This window comes from Orcinus orca, chromosome 1 (genome assembly GCF_937001465.1).
Source record: "Orcinus orca chromosome 1, mOrcOrc1.1, whole genome shotgun sequence".
Classification (NCBI taxonomy): Eukaryota; Metazoa; Chordata; class Mammalia; order Artiodactyla; family Delphinidae; genus Orcinus; species Orcinus orca.
In genome coordinates, this window is record NC_064559.1 from 130,404,981 (window position 1) to 130,422,539 (window position 17,559).

Consider the following 17,559-nt stretch of genomic DNA (forward strand, 5'->3'; position numbering starts at 1 on the left):
AAGGAAAAGGATTTTTACAGCTAAATCTGGTGAGAAGAGCAGATCCTGGACAAAATTCTAAAAAGAATTTACTAAAAGAATGACCTTTGATCACCTAAAAAGTTAAAATTGCCGATCATGACTGTGTGGTCTTGGTATTTGGCAGATAGGTTCCCCAAAATGAATGGAATGGAGCTCAGGGAAAATATTTGACAATGTTAGTTGCCAATGAAAAAATTCAAGCTTTCAAGTTAGAAGACTTGTATCCTCTGCCATAAGCTTGGCAATTCCCAATACCTAGTAACTTCTGATGAGATCAGTGATGGTATTAACCAATGTGATTCTTCTTTTACATGATAATGAAATGGGTCAAAATTTGGAAAATCTGTATAACTCAGTGAACCAGTGTTTCCCAGAATAGTGGTTATGGAATCACACATGGACAAAATGTCCATTCAAAGTGCAGGACAGATGGAAAAGAGTAAGAGATGTGGTTTCAGATTCCACATCACAGCTAACCTTTAAGAAACTACTACTTGTCAAGTTTTGGCATGTTATCAAAGTAGAACATCCATAATTATATGCAAGTCTATTAAATATCCCTCCCTTTCCAATTACATAACTGTGAATGTGGATTTTCTTCATTTATTTCAACCAAGACATATCACGACATATTGAATGCAGAAGTAGATGTGAGGATTTACCTGTCTTCTAGTAAGCCAGACGTTTAAAAGATTTGCAAAAATGTAAGACAATGTCACTCTTCTCACTAAATTCTTGCTATGAAAAACATATCTGTTTTTCATTAAAACGTTATTTATTTAAACATATAATGGGTTTACTTTAAAAATATGTATTAATATTTTGCAAGTTTCTCGGATTTAATTTCTAATATCAGTAATCAGTAGATATAACCCACATGAACAAAATTTTTCAGAGTCCTCAATTATTTAGAGTGTAAAGAGATCCCGAGACCAAATCATTGGCTTAAAAAGCACACACCTTATCCATGCATTGACATATGTGTCTGAATGTATATAATGTACATTTTAGAACTTACATAAGAATAGAAACGTGAAGAAGATGAGAAACAGCATTTCAGTGGTTCTAACATCTTTCTGCACTCCCAGGGCCAGGCCACTGGGCCAGATGATTAGCATAAGACTGGATGCCTATAAGCCTAAAATGTTAATTCAGTAGAAAACCAGGAGTTTTCGAATTTAAAGGGGAGTATGACCAAAGCCCTGCTGACAAAGTTTTTAGTCACTAGCCGGGTGGTCCCATGGTCACAAAGTCTGATGACATCAATGCAATGTCCAGACTGCAGCAGAAGAGGTGGTGACCCAGCACAGCAGACGGACTCGGCTGCTTTGGGAAAAGATGCCTGATTAACACACACAAGCTTGGAGGCAAAGAGTATGCCTGGTTTTCAGGCTCTGAAAGACTGATTTATACCCCTCTTTGATGGAAATGCACCAGGGACTTTGAGCTTAAGCCCTTCTCGGATACTTTGGCCTTACAAAGGGACTCATTTCAGAACCTAATCTGTTTGCACATCCGAGAGGAGCATCTCTGAAGCCAGCCTGCCTCTGTGCGTGTGCCCTGTGTGCAGCCCTAAGTGGACAGACCACTCCAGGAATAGCTTTGGGGGTTGGATCCATTTCACAACAAGATGGTGTGCCCCTGAGCTGTGGGATCGACTCCTTGTGTCCCAGCAGGGGTCCTGCTGCCCCTGTTCAGGGGAGAAGGGCTGCAGTCTCTCCACAGAGGGAAGCATCCAAGCCCCCGAGGGTCTGGGGTTGAGCTCACCCTTCCAGAGGCAGCTGCTTGCCGGTAGTGATCCCCCGCCTTCTGAAGGATGCGTCCACTTTGTAGGTATACTGACACCCCGCCCCCACCTTAAGAAGACTACTCCTATCGGCTACAGAGCCATTCTGTCCTTTAAAAAATGATCCCGTCTCTGCAGGGTGATGTGTTGATTTTGTGGAGTTTAAGTCTCTGAAGGCAGCTGTCTTTTCACATAGTCTGTTAAGGGGGGCACTTTGCTGTAACTCTGCTGGTGCTGGAAACGTCAGCTCTCATGTCTCTCCCTCTTTTCCTTTGCCTTAGATCCTCTTCCACTATAATAAGTCAGCCTCCTCAGTGACACCACTGCTGTTTACTTTTAATTGTCTGGTTAATCCTAACAGTATGATAGACATGAGCAGACATTAAATGGGGAGAGAAAAAACACCGGGGCACCAAAGAAAATTAGGATGAATTGCTCAGCTTGACAGCAAAAGAGAAAGGTGATTTAGAAGCAGAGCTGGGTTCAAAACTCACCCGGGTGCTGGGTGACCTTGAGCAGCCGATCTGCCCACCTGAGCCTCCGTTTTCTGTCAAAGTGGGTGTGACACAGTTGCCTGGTCCAAAGTGTTGCAGGTTTGGGCATCCAGCCCTGCTTTACTCGCATCTCTCACAGCTCTTTGCTTCGGACCGTTGGGCTAATTTCTATGCTCAGAGTGAATCTAGAATTACCACATATGAATAGTCTAACTTTTGGAGCTTGAATCTGACAGGAAAACATGTGGAGCTTCTAGACTGAGGTCATGGTGGTATCCTATACATCCTCCACCCCGTGGAGACACCTGTGAAAGAAATCTCTGTCTGTTCTAACTTCCTTATCTGTCTGCTGTGGGTATTGCCTGGGAGGTGGGGCCATCTTAATAATGTGAATGAATAGGGTGAAATCATGTTGGATACATTTTACCCAGGGTAAGACTACATTGTTCCCAATTGTTCTCATATTTATATTTTCTCTTTTCAGGGATCAGCATCTTCTGGACCCAACTCTGGAATATGTGAAGGTAGGAAACCAGGATTTAACATGCAGTAGGGAGCCTGTGGTAATAGATTTCCCATTTCTAACACAGTGTTGCCAGATAATGTCACCGTCTGGCTTGTGTAGGAAGCTGGTTAGATTGAAACCACCAGGATGTAATTTGACTGTTTTGGGCTTTTAGTAATCTTTGCAGGGGTCTTATGTCACCCTATTATAAGTTTACAAACTCTTCCCCTTATCTGAAACCCTGGGGGCTAGATGTGTTTTAAAACTTCAGAATTTTTCAGAAAGGTAATAGGGTACATATATATATAACACCCCCAAAGGGAGCTGGGGTCAGCATCCCACAATCAAGCCCATTATTTCAGCAGTGAAATGTGAGAATGTTCACGTGAAGTGGGATAAATAGACTACAAATGATTTTACCTAGTTCAGGTCACATTTTGCCACCAAATGAGGTTGGGTTTGTTCTGCTGCTAAATGAATTATTTAAAATTGTCAGTTTTCAGAGTTTTTGGATTTTGGAATGGCAGACAGGAGTTGTGAAGCTGTGTTTACCTTCAGTGGAGGACTGAAGGCTCCCTGAGGCTTCCTGAGCCATCCTTTCCATTTCAGCAGCCACCCTCTTGTTCAGTGGCTAATCTGGGACCATGAGCTGTGTAATACTTTACTTTCCAGTGGGGCTGACATTCAGTGCGTCCAAATACTCAACGCTTCTAAACAATCTTCTGAACAGAAAGAAATGATGCTTTTCACTTCTGTCCCCCCCCCCCATTTTTCAGGTGTGTATCTTTGTTTTATTTTATTTTATTTTCGAGAACTGTAATTACGTCTGGCACCTACAACAGAAAAGAGAACTCGGATTTCTCATAACAAAAATATATCATTAAATTTTAGGAGAAATCATGGTACAAGTTAGGACTTAAGGTGCTTGCCTCCTAGGAGCCACATTTTGTCTTTATTATTCCCGCATCCTGGCTTCGGAGTATTTAGGCCTGTTGCTTTTTGTGTGCCTGTGACTGTGCCTGCCCCAGGGTTTTGGCATTTCTTCCCTTTAGACCAGAGAATGGAAGGTCTAAAGCTTCTCCTAGAGGAGAAAACTCTAGTAGAACCACGTGGCCACTGGAGGCGGTCATAATAAAGTTTGTTGGAATGGAGGTGGATTTTATTTTTCCCCTCTCTTCTACCCCCACTATGTCTGAGCTGTAGCTTAACTGCAGCCAACGTGTAATCCTAAGCCAGCAGGGCTGCTGTGTCAGACTCTGGTCAGGGCTTTATAAATGATGTGTTGGCGGCATCACATACGCTTTTGTGCAGGTTGTACACTGCAAGGAATTTGGGGACGCTATCCACATAAACTACGATTTGACTTGACCATAACATAAAAAATGTGCCCTAGACTTCTGCAGTGTGTAAATCACAGCTGTCCTTTAGAACTCACTGCACGCCATGTTCCAGAAACTGGCTATCTCCCACTGCAGGCTCACTCAAGCTGTGCTCACCCGCTCCCCTTACTCCATAATTCCGTTTTTTCTTTCACTGAAGTCCCAGCTTCTTAAGATAATCCAATGATGAATTCTAAACCTAAGCAGAGGCTTTGGGAAGGACTGACTGACTTAGTATTATCTAAGCAATTGCATCTCATGCATGAATATTGGTCATTGTGAGTTGTCGTGTTGACTGAGAAGAGGTGTGAGGTTGTCGGTGCTTCCATCTAGCTGGGCTCCCCCTGCCTTCCCTGGCAGTGATAGAACTGCTCTTGGTGGCTCCAGGAGTACCCTCTTCGAGGACTCGCTGAGGTGTTCCGAAGGTTACTCTTTCCTCCCATCCTCATCTGAATCTGGTCAGAGCTTTAGAGATGAAATCTCTACGTCCCTCCTTGATGCATTGCATTTTTTTTTTTTCTTTCTCACTTTGCCCTTGGTTTGGAGGAATGGCTTGGGGATTTGCTGAGTGAATGTAGGGTATTTTCATTTGCCTCCATGGGCACTAAAGCTCTGAAAACACACTCACAGAGGCCTTGGGCCTCAAGGTCTGAATGGACCCACGTGTCAGTTGTCTTGGGCCAGCGCAGGCCCGTCCTAGCATTTCAGACTTAGCTACCCTCTTGAGCCCTGCTGACCAGCCCATGCCTCCAAGCCCTCGTATATCTGTGCCAGCTGGTGCCTAGAGCCTGGAGGGTGGCTGAAGATGATTGAGGGAGGTGAGAGGTGCAGATAAAGTGGATGCAGTTTGGCCCTCTGACTTTGAGCTGTTTCTTCCCTATCATCCCCTTTCTCGGGCACGGACAAACGTATTCTATGTAAAGTATGTTGCCTCCTGTAGGGCCCTTTCTGGTAGAGTCAGAGTTTTAGCAGTTCATTGTGACCTCAGAATGGGGGCGGGGGGGGGCGGGGAGCAAGCGGATCTCTGACTGGGTATCATCTCAGCAGTAGAAGCACCCAGTTGGGGCCAACTGACAGCCGTTCTCATCCTTTTAGGAGCCGCCTTCCCAAGTCTCCCTTACCATGGAGACTTTCTAACCGTCTTCACCTGGTTTTCCCAGTGCTCTGATTAAGAGCGAGGTCTGGGACCACCCCTGGTTCCTCGTGTCTGGGCGAGAGGAAGCACTTGAGCTGACCCATACTTCATGGGGTGATGGGGCTGCTGTGTCGTGGCAGGAGAGAGGGAGTGACTCCACAGTTCAGTCGTGTCCAGTTTGTACTCTGTGTCCTCCTAGCACTTCCCACAGTTGGCATTGCTGCACGTCAGTAAGGCAGCGTGAAAGGGAACCCGGCAGGTGGTTGCTAGGTTACGAGGAGCTCCTCTGTGTGAGGAATGGAGGGAAAAGTGCTTGGCGGGGAAGCCCTAGGGCTGTTTGGTAGTTCTTTCATTTCTTCAGCAGGCTTACCTCCTGCTGGAGCCTCCCAGTGGCACCTGGTTACCCTAAGTGATGAATTCCCTGCTTGGATGTGATAAGAAAATTTGAATAGATCCAAAGAACCCCCAGGGATTTTGGAATCTTATTCTCCACTGTTTCTGTCTCTTTAATTCTGACTGTTAGCGAGGGGAGTTTTCTTTTTTTTTTCTTCTTCTTCTTTTTTACCTTTTCCTTGTGTCCCTAGCCCCCTTCTCTCTCCACATTCCCCACTCCCACCCACCCAGTAGCTTAAAACATGATCATCTTGAAGGTATGAGTTTAACTGTTTTGTAGAGTCATGAGATCCTTTTCTGTAATCAAATATAATTGTTTCTCTTTCACTATATCTGAACAAGACCACTTCTTCCAGACTGGAAAGCAGAAACCTCCAAGCAGCTGCACCTTCCTCTTGCTCTTAAGGTAGTGACTTTGGCTAGTAGTGTGCAACTCTGGAATTTTCCTCCGCGTACCTAGCATACCTTACCCTAGATAAAAACCAACTTTTTTTTTTTTTTTAAACAGAGGAAATAGCCCTAGGCAAAATTGTTCAGTAGAGTTTATCTTGTGGGCTGCTTTACCTGCTTACTGCCCCCCATTTAGTCTTTGCCATATTTTCACTGCCTTTAAAATGTATTTACTCTGTGTCTAATTTCTTAGACCTGTGTCAGGTAGCTGCTTAGAACATTTGATAAAAATAATTGTACTAAAATGTGAATACATGGTAATAGCTCAGTGTGTTATCCTTTCCAGATAGCATTCCAATAGGAGACTCCAAGTTACACAGCCCCTAAGACCCTCCAGGGAGGGGAGCCTGGTCCACGCTCTGGTCTAATTAGCGGCATGACCTTGGACTTTCCACCTTCTCTCTGTGGGTTCTGAGGCAGGAGATAGGTGGGCCCCAGGCTGAGCAGCTGGAGTTTGTCCCCTTCTAGGGAGACAGGAGGGAGGAGAAGCTGAGCCCTGCCCAGATAAGGGATAAAGAGACCCATATTCCTCATCCTCGAAGTCAAGGAGACCTTCCCCACTACACAGGCGCAGAAAGGTTCCTCGGAGGTCAGAAAAGGAGGGGGCACCACACCATGGTAGGTGATATCAACCTACCCATATAGGTCTCTTTGCTAGAATCCATCTTGGCTAAGAGATGCGCGCGCAGACACACAGGGGAAGACCCTGAGATAAACCAAATACAGACTCAGAACCAGGCAAAGCAAGATGATTGGCCAAAGGAAACCTGGAAGAAATGCCCCGTAAAAGTGATTCAAACTACCATGAGGGCATGACTCTTCCTCTGAGTCTGCCTGTATGAGTCTATTCACATGTATCCTTTTTCCTCCTAATGAACACTTATTTCACTACTTTCTGTCTCTTTGTGGGAATTCATTTCTACAAAGCTGATGGGCCAGGGCCTTGTCACTGGCCACTGTCCCTGATGGTCTAGTGGCTAGGATTCAGCACTCCCCCTGCCGCCACCTGACTTCAGTCTCTGGCCGGGGAACCAAAATCCTGCTTCAAGCCACCGCAGGCCAAGACCATTCGAGATCGGTTCCATCTTCCCCACAACTAGAAAACCAGGGGATGGGCCAACGTCTCTTCTAGATTAAGACTTCTAGGATCCCCTCTGCCTGTGACAAGCTGGAGCAGAACGGTTTTTGCAAGTGGTAAGGGGTTCTTAATAAATCTATCACTCTTGATCATAAAATTGCCACATCGATTGGAACAAGGGTGGCATTTTATGTTGTGTCTCAGACATTGAGACCAAGGATGTGGCAGATAATAAGTGCCCACCCATCGTATTACCTCAAAAGGTTGGAGATTTACCCGCAACCCTCCTACATTTGCTATTATGATCCCTGTGCTTTCACTTTAGCAATGCCTCTTGAACCTATGAAACCTACTTTCATTTTCACTCTTTATCATTCTTTTCTTTTTTTTCCTGGGGCTACTTCTTTAACCTTTGGGAGTTGCCCTCCCCCACCCCATACTCACTAAACTATAAATTTATAGTATTTCCTTTCTTCTTCCTCTTAATACCTATCTTCCTTTTAGACTGAAGATTCAAATGCTTTCTAGCTTCTTCACACACAGCCTTACAGTTATAGTAATAGAGTCTCTTTTCTGAGAGTGGTTTAAAAGTATATTTTTTAGAGGAGGAGGTGATTAGCTACAGCAGAGCTGGGTGGTTTTGTTTTTTTTTTTAAGAAGAAATGTTTATTACGGTTTTGTGATTTTTCTTTTAGAAGAAATGTTTATTATAGATTTTTTCATTTTAAAATAAACTGTCCTTAAGAAAGACAAATTGAAAAATAAATATAGCAATAGCAAAGTCGAGAAGACATTGGGAAGCCTGTTTTTTCAAATTAAGCAAGGTGTAGGCAAGGCCAGGCCGTGAACAGCACGGTGCCCTCGGACAGAGCCTGCTCTCCAGGCTCTGCAGTGAGCAAATGTCAGGACTGAATGCAGCCTTTTGTTCCCATGAGCTCCCTAGTGAACGAATATCCTTTCTTTTGTCGTCAGCCCTGGTCGACTCTTGCTGGAACCACTTGGCGAGCTTTGCTAAGATGATTTGCGGTTTCTGAGCTTGCTTTGTGGGTTAGGAGAAGGGATGGGACTGGAGCGGTATCTCGAGGGGCGACCAGCGCCCTTGGACTTCTCCTTCCTCTGGGGTGCACACCGGCAGCTCAGGAGCCCAGAGCTACCCGGAGATCGGTCCTTATGGGGTTAACACTCCGAAAATGCTTTCTAAGAGGGTCTTACAGACTTGACAGACTGCCCAAGGCTCAGATCTCAGCAAGGCCGTTTCCTGCAGTCGCCGGGGCTACATGAGGTCACCCAGCAGATTAAAAGAGGAGTCATTATGCGAATTCCAGCGCCAAGAATAAGTGCCCGGGCTGTGGGAGCCTCGCTGGGGGCGGGGGCGGCGGGGGCTGTAGCGCCACCCCCCCCCACCTTTGTGCTCAAGATGGCTGCAGCCATGGTCACGGTTAAATAGCCGTCTTTGAGGAGAGTCTTTTTCTTCCAGCGGGGAAAACAGGCCAGTCTGCTCTGAATTAGCCAGCTCACAAAGCCATGAAAGGGACTTACCAAAACAATGGTGCGCTTTGCATTCCATGAGATTTTAACGAGTTACATGAAGCAGATAATGGCCCGATGGCTGGCTCTGCAGGTTTTTGCCTGAGCTTGCACACCCAGAGAGCCAGCACCGACCCCTGTGGATGAGAAGGCCAAACACCGCCCGCCATGAGTGGGGAGCAGCTTTGGGGCTCATCCTGGGAGCAACGAAGACAGCTCCCATCCAGCTCCTCCCACCCCACCCCAAAAAGTTCTCTGCAGATATTCTTGGGAGACTTAATGTTACTGCATTTGTAAAAGATTGCTGAGGCAGGGTGAGAAGGCAGAAGAATAGGGATGCAGGACAGGCCTTCATTCAATGGAGGTCTGTGAAAATATGGCCATTTATACAGAGTAAAACCTCATCATGAAAACGTACGTCCATTTTGAAATCTGTATGTGAATGCCGATGGTGACATTATTTGTCATTGACAAAAACTGGAAACAGCTCAAGCGTCCTTGGACTGGTGAGCAGATAAACTGCAGACCCACACAACAGCATCCTCTTCGGCCATAAAAAGGAACTGGACTGTTGGATGCAGATAAAACCGTACAGTACAGACAACAAATCAGTGGTTGAAAGGAGTAGAGAGAGAGGTCAGCTGCAAAAGGGAATGAGGGAACTTCGGGGCAATGATTGGAATTCCTTGATTGGGGTCGTTTCAAAGCGCACAGAACTGTACAGAAAAGGGTGACTTTTACTCCTGGCAGATTATACCTCAGCTGAGCCTGACTTTCAAAAAAGCAAGCTAAATGCTTATCATAGTTTAGCCCTTAAGCGCTGCCGCCTCACTAGGGGAAATTTTTGGTTTTGAGATGGGCCACATCGGACTGCCGATCAGATGGAGAAAGTGCTGAGCTTGTGGCTACTTTACTGCCTTTGTTCATTCGACAGATAGTTTGGGGCAGATTCTATGTGTTAGTAATTGTTCAGTCGAGTCAGGCTGGGTAGGAGGAAAGTGTCGTCAAGAGCCTAACCTAAGATAGTGGCAGTGGGAATGGAAAGTCAGGGCAGGTGCCGGAGGCCTTTTAGAGACAGAATTAAGAGCTGTTTTATAAGGTGTGTTGACAGTTCCCGGCAGGACTTAAATGGAGGTGGTGACAGAGAGGAAGCCACGGGCAATTCCAGAGTTCACACAATGCCTGGCATCTTGCCAAAAGCCAGTAAGGATTTTAGGGGAGGAAAGGAGATTTCCAGTTGGAGACCTTGTTACCATGATGACATTAAGTTAATTCATGAGCAGCTGGGGATATCATTAGCCTGGGGGAGGGGTGTGGGGTGGGCAGTTGGCAAACTACAGCCTGCGACCAAATGTGGCCTGCTGTCTATTGTAGGCCCACAAGCTGAAAACGGATATTATGTTTTTAAGTGGGTTTTTAAAAAATCAAAAGAAGAATGTGAAAGTTGTAAAATTCAAATTTCAATGTGCGTAAAGTTTTATTGAAACACAGCCACATCCATTCACTGATGTATTGCCACTTTCTGACTATAATGATGGAGTTGAGTAGTTGTGACAGAACAGAGCCTGAACTAATTACTCTCTGTCCCTTTACAGAAAAGTTTTGTAGGCCCCTGCTCTAGAGTGAATGCACGTACACTGTCCTTGTTTTTCCTCTGAACAATACGTAGTAGGCTTTCCACAAAAAATCCCATCTTTCCATGCTACCTCTTCCACGATGCAGCCGTGGGTCATCGACATCACCTTGACCTTGCCCGAGGACACAGCAGTGAGTCCTTGTGCAAGTTGTGTGATCTTGCACAATCACAGAGACAATGCTGTTGCAACACTGCGTGATCCGGACACACCTCAGCCTCCCATCAGGCAGACCCGTCTGCTCTGAGCGGCAGCATCTCTCCTGTCGCATTAGCATCTTCAGCTCTTCTGGGTGAACAGGTGTGCAGAAATAGCTTGAGTCCTGACTGCTCTTGCCTGGGGCTTGTCTGGATAACTCCTCAGGCCAGATATTGCTCTGCCAGTACAGCCTGAGATGTGTTTTCTCAGTGTCCCAAGTCAGAAGTGAATTCCCCCTAGGCTTCTGAACTTGATGGTTTGAATCAAGGTCAGACCCTGGAGCTGCCCTCTGGAGGTGCTTGAGGGAGCCCGGTGTGGCCTGTGAGTGGAATAACGGCAGGTTCACATTCATGTTCTGTGCTGCAGCTTTCATCCTTGGCTGAAGGAAGAGGACTCCTCTGAGATCCCCAATAGTAGGAGAGTTGGTGGAGAGACTGGAGAGCTAACATGTAAGCAGGGATTGAAGCTATGGCCTCTGACCAGACTCAGCTTTGTAACTGGACTTCGCAGCCATCCTCTGGTGGCCTGTTCACCTCTAAGCTCATCTCCTGCCATCCACCTTGCTCACAAACTTTTCCATGCTGGTTTTTCCTGCTGCCGCTGGGTCTTTGCCTTTCCCTCAAGCCTGGAAGGTTCTTTTGAGGTAGAACAGCTGAGTGGTTTGAAGAGGGTGCTTGAATTCTGTCGTGGGTTGAGCTGTGTTCCCCAAAAGATGTGTTGACGTCCTATAACCCCCAGTACCTGTGAATGTGACCGTATTTGGAAATAAGGTCTTTGCACATGTGATCAAATTAAGACGAGGTCATGCTGGGTGAGGGTAGGCCTAATCCAATGACTGGTGTCTTATAAGAAGAGAGGAATTTGGGCACACAGGGAGCATGACCTGTGATGACAGCGATTGGCGTTGATGTGTGCACAGGCCTAGGAACACTGAGGATTGCCAGTGTTCACCACCACAAGCTAGGAAGGGGCAAGGAATGGTCCCACCTTAGAGCCTTCGGAGAGAGTGTGGCCCTGCGACACCTTGATTTTGGACTCGTAGCCTCCCGAACTGTGAGAGAATATGTTTCTATTTTAAAGCCATCCAGTTTGTGGTAATTTGTTACAGCAGCCCTAGGAGACTAATACAGAGGCACAGCCCCATCTTAGCCATTTCTTGGTTGTGTGACTTTGGGCAAGTTTCTGAAATTCTCTGGAGCTCAATTTCCTTAACAGTAAATGGGAGAATGTAGGGCTTAAATGAGTTCATGCACACAAAGTTGTTAGCACAGTGCCTGCTAGGTAGATGGCACTCTGGAAATGCTGGTTTTGTAGCTGTCACCCTAGTTCTCAGGTGGCTGGTGCATCCCCACTCAGATGTCACTGCCTCAGAGGGACCTTCCCTGACCCCCCTGCTAAAAGCAGCCTCCGCAGCCTCATCACTCTGAGTATTATCCTCACAGCACTTGTGCCAAATTCTATTTGTTTAGTTAAATACAACAATAACTACTCCTCATTAGAATGTGAGTTCTGAGGGCAAGGACCCTTTCTTGTCCTCTTAATAAATATTTAGTAACTGACTGATGACCATATACAGCCAGATGGGAAGGGCATTGAAATTCAGGGGCGAGGGAATGAGCTTGTCCCAAAGATCTTTAAGTTTCCTGAAGTAAGTCACACACAGATCTCTAAACATTTTCCAGAAATTCTTCAGTGATTTTATTTCATGACAGCAAGGAGGTTCCCACCCCTAACCTCACTCTATCTTCTCTTGCCAACCTGGTATAGTATAAAAACTGCAGAATCACTCTTGTCATCTTAAATACTCACACATGTAGGCAAAGGTATACACTTTTTTTTTTTTTTTTTGCGGTACGCGGGCCTCTCACTGTTGTGGCCTCTCCCGTTGCGGAGCACAGGCTCCGGACGCGCAGGCTCAGCGGCCATGGCTCACGGGCCCAGCCGCTCTGCGGCATGTGGGATCTTCCCGGACCGGGGCACGAACCCGTGTCCCCTGCATCGGTAGGCGGACTCTCAACCACTGCGCCACCAGGGAAGCCCAGAGATATACACTTTTAAAAAGTGGTTCTGGCAACCTCTATGGCTCTGCTCTCTCAATCCTCAGCTCAGGGATCTTGTTATCAGCTGTGAGGTCCCAGTAACTCATCAACCCACAAATGAGAGGCCAGGCTCTTCAGCATTGGAATCGTTTGCTGTTAAGCTCTGCCCTCTAGTGGTAACTGAATGACACAACAGCACAGCGTTTGGCTGTGAGACAGTTTCTGTGTGTTCTGGGAGCTTTTAATATTAAACGTAAGAGTGTGCCATAGCATTATATTTACAACCTCAGAACTAAGGTCTGTGTTTAAATTATGTAAGAAGGCAAGTCATTTTCATTAGCTCCATATAAGACATTAAAATTGTCAAGGCATTTTATTATTAGAATTAATTGTCTAACGTTCTTGGACTAACAGCTCTAAGATGCTGCAATACTGTATGTACATTTTGAGGGGGAGTTGGCATCGATCTGAAGTTTCACATGTCATTACCAAGAAGTTTTCTTGGAAAAAATTATATTTGAATTGTGACTTGACAGCTGAAAAAAATGGTGACTTGACAGGAAGGAAGCTGGTATTAGGTGAGGCAGAAGACAGATATCACCCCAGCATGCGGGAAAGTGTGTGCCCAGGCTGACTGTGGCAGGAGAGAACAGCAGGCAGAGTCTTCTGGGAAGAGTAGGGACTCTCATATTTATTGAATGGGAAGGGTGAGGAAACTTCAAGTGTTCCTAGAAAATTCTGAGATGGTCAAACTGTTAAAGAGAGCAAGAATGCTGAGCTGGGGAACAATTTGATTGATTGCCAAAAATTGTGTATAACTGCATATTGCTTTGCAACTTCCTGTTTTCATTGGACATCATTCCCTGTTAAACATGTGGGTCTACCTCCTTCTTTTTTTTTTTTTTTTTTTTGTGGTGTGTGGGCCTCTCACTGTTGTGGCCTCTCCCGTTGCAGAGCACAGGCTCTGGATGCGCAGGCTCAGCGGCCACAGCTCACAGGCCCAGCTGTTCCGCGGCATGTGGAATCTTCCCAGACCGGGGCATGAGCCCGTGTCCCCTGCATCGGCAGGCGGACTCTCAACCACTGCGCCACCAGGGAAGCCCTACCTCCTTCTTTTGAATGGTTATCCAGTATTCCATTGTGTGAAATACAATTATATTTAACCAATTTCCTACTGACATTTGGATTCTTGTTAAAAACAGTTTTGCAGTTATTTAACAAATATAGTCATATTTGTTATATATGGCATAGTCGTTTAACAAATGTTTATTGAGTATCTGCCATCTGCTGGTCACTGTTCGAGGGCCTGAGGATAGAGCAGTGAAGAAAACAATGTCCCTGCCTCTATGGATCTTATATTATGGGGTGGAATGGTGAGAAGACAGAGAAGACAACCGAGTACACCATGTTCGGTAGACATAGTGCTGAGCTGAAAAAAATTCATCAGGGGAAAGAACTACTAAATGTTGGAGTTAAGGGGACGTTGAATTTAAGTAGGGTGGCCAGGGAAGGCCTCACCCAGAGGGCGACTTTCTAGTGGAGGGGCAAGTCAAGAGTGGTGTCTGGGGAATTCCCTGGTGGACCAATGGTTAGGACTGTACACTCTCACTGCCAAGGGCCCGGGTTCAGTCCCTGGTTGGGGAGCTAAGATCCCGCAAGTCTCGTGGCCAAAAAAAAGGAAAAAAAAAAAAGTGGTGTCTGATGGGGGGAGGATGTAGCAAGGGCAAGGCCTTGAAAGCCAGAGCTCACCTCTTCCACTCAGGAACAGCTGTGAGGCCAGTGGGGCCAGAGGGTGTGGCCTTGAGGGAGAGTGGTGAAAGCTGATGTGAGAGAATGAGGAAGGGGGATGAGGCAGGTTGCACAGGGCCTGGATGTCCCAGTAAAGATGTTAACTTTTACAGAGTGAGATGGGGAGCCTTCTCAGGATCACTTTGGCCTGTATGTTGCTGGCAGACTGTGAGGGACAAGGGTAGGAGCAGGGAGATCAGATGGGAGGCCGTGGTGACCATCCAGGTGAGAGATGGTGATGATTTGGATCAGTGATGGCAGAAGGGGTGGTGAAGAAGGGGGATTCTTGACATATAATATGAAGGCAGAGCCTCAGGATTTCCAGAGGGGCTGGATATGGGTGGGAGAAAAGAAGCGTGAAGCTCAGTACTGGAAGGATACATTGCCTCACTGAGAAGGCTTGCTGTGCATTTGTGCGAGAATTTCTGTAAGATAAACACGTATGAGTAGAATGATTGAGTGTTGGGTAATAAGTCAAAATTAACTTCCTGGCAATTAAGGAGTTTTGTTTTATTTTTCACATTTCTCTCTGTTTCCAAATTTCCTCTGATAATCATTAGTGCTTTTATGATAGTTACTTATAAAAATAGATGCTCCTCTATTTATATACCTTAGTCTACTCCACAGATTTGATGCTGAAAACTTATGGCTTAATCAAAATTATGTAAAACAGGTAGGTTAGATATATGAGAGCCTAAGTTTTTAAACTCTTTGGTCTCAAGACCCCTTTTCAATTGTTACAAATTATTGAGGACCCCAAAGAGCTTTTGTTATGTGGGTTTTAGCTATTGGTTTATTGTATGAGAAATTAAAATGTAGGAATTTTTAATGTTTATTTAATTCATTTAAAATAACAATATTAAACCCACTATGTGACTATAAATAGCATGTTTTATAAAAAATAATCATTTTCCAAAACAAAATTTAGTGAGAAGAATGGCATTGGTTTACATTTTTGCAAATCTCTTTAGTGTCTAGTCTAATAGAACAAGCTTGATTCTCATGTCTGCTTTAGCCTTCAATCTGTTGTGTTACATCATTTTGGTTGAAGTCTAAAGAAAATCTGGTCTTGCACAGATAATGTAATTCAAAAAGGGAGGAATAGTCTTTTTTTTATTGAGGTATGATTGACATAACATTATATTAGTTTCAGGTATACGATGTAATGATTTGATATTTGTATATATTGCAAAATGATCACAATAAGACCAGTTAGCATCCGTCCCCATACATAGTTATAAAAAATTTTTTTCTGATGAGAACTTTTGAGATCCACTTTGCTAGCTACTTTCAAATATGCACTATAGTATTATTTATTTATTTATTTATTTATTTATTTGCGGTATGCGGGCCTCTCACTGCTGTAGCCTCTCCCGTTGCGGAGCACAGGCTCCGAACGCTTAGGCTCAGGGGCCCAGCCGCTCCGCGGCATGTGGGATCTTCCCGGACCGGGTCACGAACCTGCGTCCCCTGCATCGGCAGGCGGACCCTCAACCACTGCGCCACCAGGGAAGCCCACAATATAGTATTATTAACTATAGTCACCATGCTGTGTATTACATCCCCAGCACTTATTCACTTTATAACTGGAAATTTGTACCTTTTGATCCCCTTCACCCATTTTGCTCACTCCTCATCCCCTAGGAATGGTATTTTAATAGCCTTTTCAGATCATTAGAGATATTCTTCCTTATTATTATACTAAAACTTGAAAAGTTGCAGTTCCGTAAATGTTAATTGCAGTGTGGAATCTGAAATCATATCAATGAACTTTTTTTTTTTACTCTATTCCCTTAAAATCCATTGGTCAATCTGGCCATGTGAATGGATCTTACCCATGCACGATTTTGTACCATCGTGCATCGGTCATTTGAAAAATACTGCTTTGCTGAGATATGCAGATCTTCCAAATGTTAACATATTTCACTATACAATACCCAAAACTCACATTCATTATTATCGTCATTCATGAAAAAAATCATTAAAGTATTTACCACTCATGGTGGTAAATACACGTTTCTCAAAATTCTCATTTTCAGTTGAAAGCTCAAGTTTTAGCATTGGCAGCAAACACTGTCAGTTGTTTTCCTTGAAGTGACAGGCTCACTTTGTTCATTTTGTAGAAAATGTCTGCCAAATAAATACTCGTGTCTGCATAACCATTGTTTGTCAGACATTCTTTGAAGTAAAAATGGCATTCCATGAAAAAGCAGCTAGTGCAGCCTACAACTTAATGGCACAATTGCTTTCCCTCGAGACAACCACTGTGCTGGGTGTGCAGGAGAAGTGCTGTATGTCTGCTTCCTGTCTCACCACACAGAAATTTCGAGACATGGACACAAGGGCCAGGATGTAATAAAGTGAATACAGTAGTCCCCCTGGTCCGTAGCTTCAGTCACCCATAGTCAACCATGGTCTGAAAATTCCAGATACGAACAATTCATAAGGTTTATTTTATGTGGTGGTACAATATTTTTTTACTCAAGTATAGTTGATGTACAATATTATATAACTTATAGGTGTCCAATATAGTGATTCACAATTTTTAAAAGTTATACTCCATAAATAATTATTATAAAATATTGGCTATATTCCCTGTGTTGTACAATATATCCTTATAGCTCATTTTATATCTAATGGTTTGTACCTCTTAATCTCCTACCCCTATATTGCCCCTCCCCTCTTCCCTCTCCCCACTGGTAACCACTCATTTGTTCTCCATATCTGTGAGTCTACTTTACTGTCACATTCACTAGTTCGTTGTATTTTTTAGATTCCACATATATCATACAGTGTTTGTCTTTCTCTGTCTGACTTACTTCACTTAGCATAATGCCCTCAAGGTCCATCCATGTTGCTGCAAGTGGCAAGATGTCATTCTTTTTTATGGCTGAGTAGTATCCAGTGTGTGTGTGTGTGTGTGTGTGCATCTTCTTTATCCATCCATCCGTTGATGAACACTTAGGTTGTTTCTATCTTGGCAATTGTAAGTCACGCGACTATGAACATTGGGGTGCATGTATCTTTTCTAATAAGTGTTTTTTTCTTTTTCGGACAATTTGTAAGTTTTAAATCGTGTGCCATTCTGAGTAGCCTGATGAAATCTCCTTCCTGCCTAACCCATGAATCATC

At 44.6% G+C, this 17,559-nt stretch overlaps 1 protein-coding gene across 2 annotated transcripts in view; it reads left to right on the forward strand.

The window, feature by feature from the left end:
- The window catches only part of BCAR3 (BCAR3 adaptor protein, NSP family member), a 116,876-nt gene that overhangs the window by 34,898 nt on the left and 64,419 nt on the right, over positions 1 to 17,559 (forward strand). For both annotated transcript variants that reach the window (XM_004263038.3, XM_033432941.2), the window contains one exon: positions 2,786 to 2,825. In XM_004263038.3, the coding sequence (XP_004263086.1) occupies positions 2,786 to 2,825 (40 nt within the window). The remainder of the gene's footprint in view (positions 1 to 2,785; positions 2,826 to 17,559) is intronic.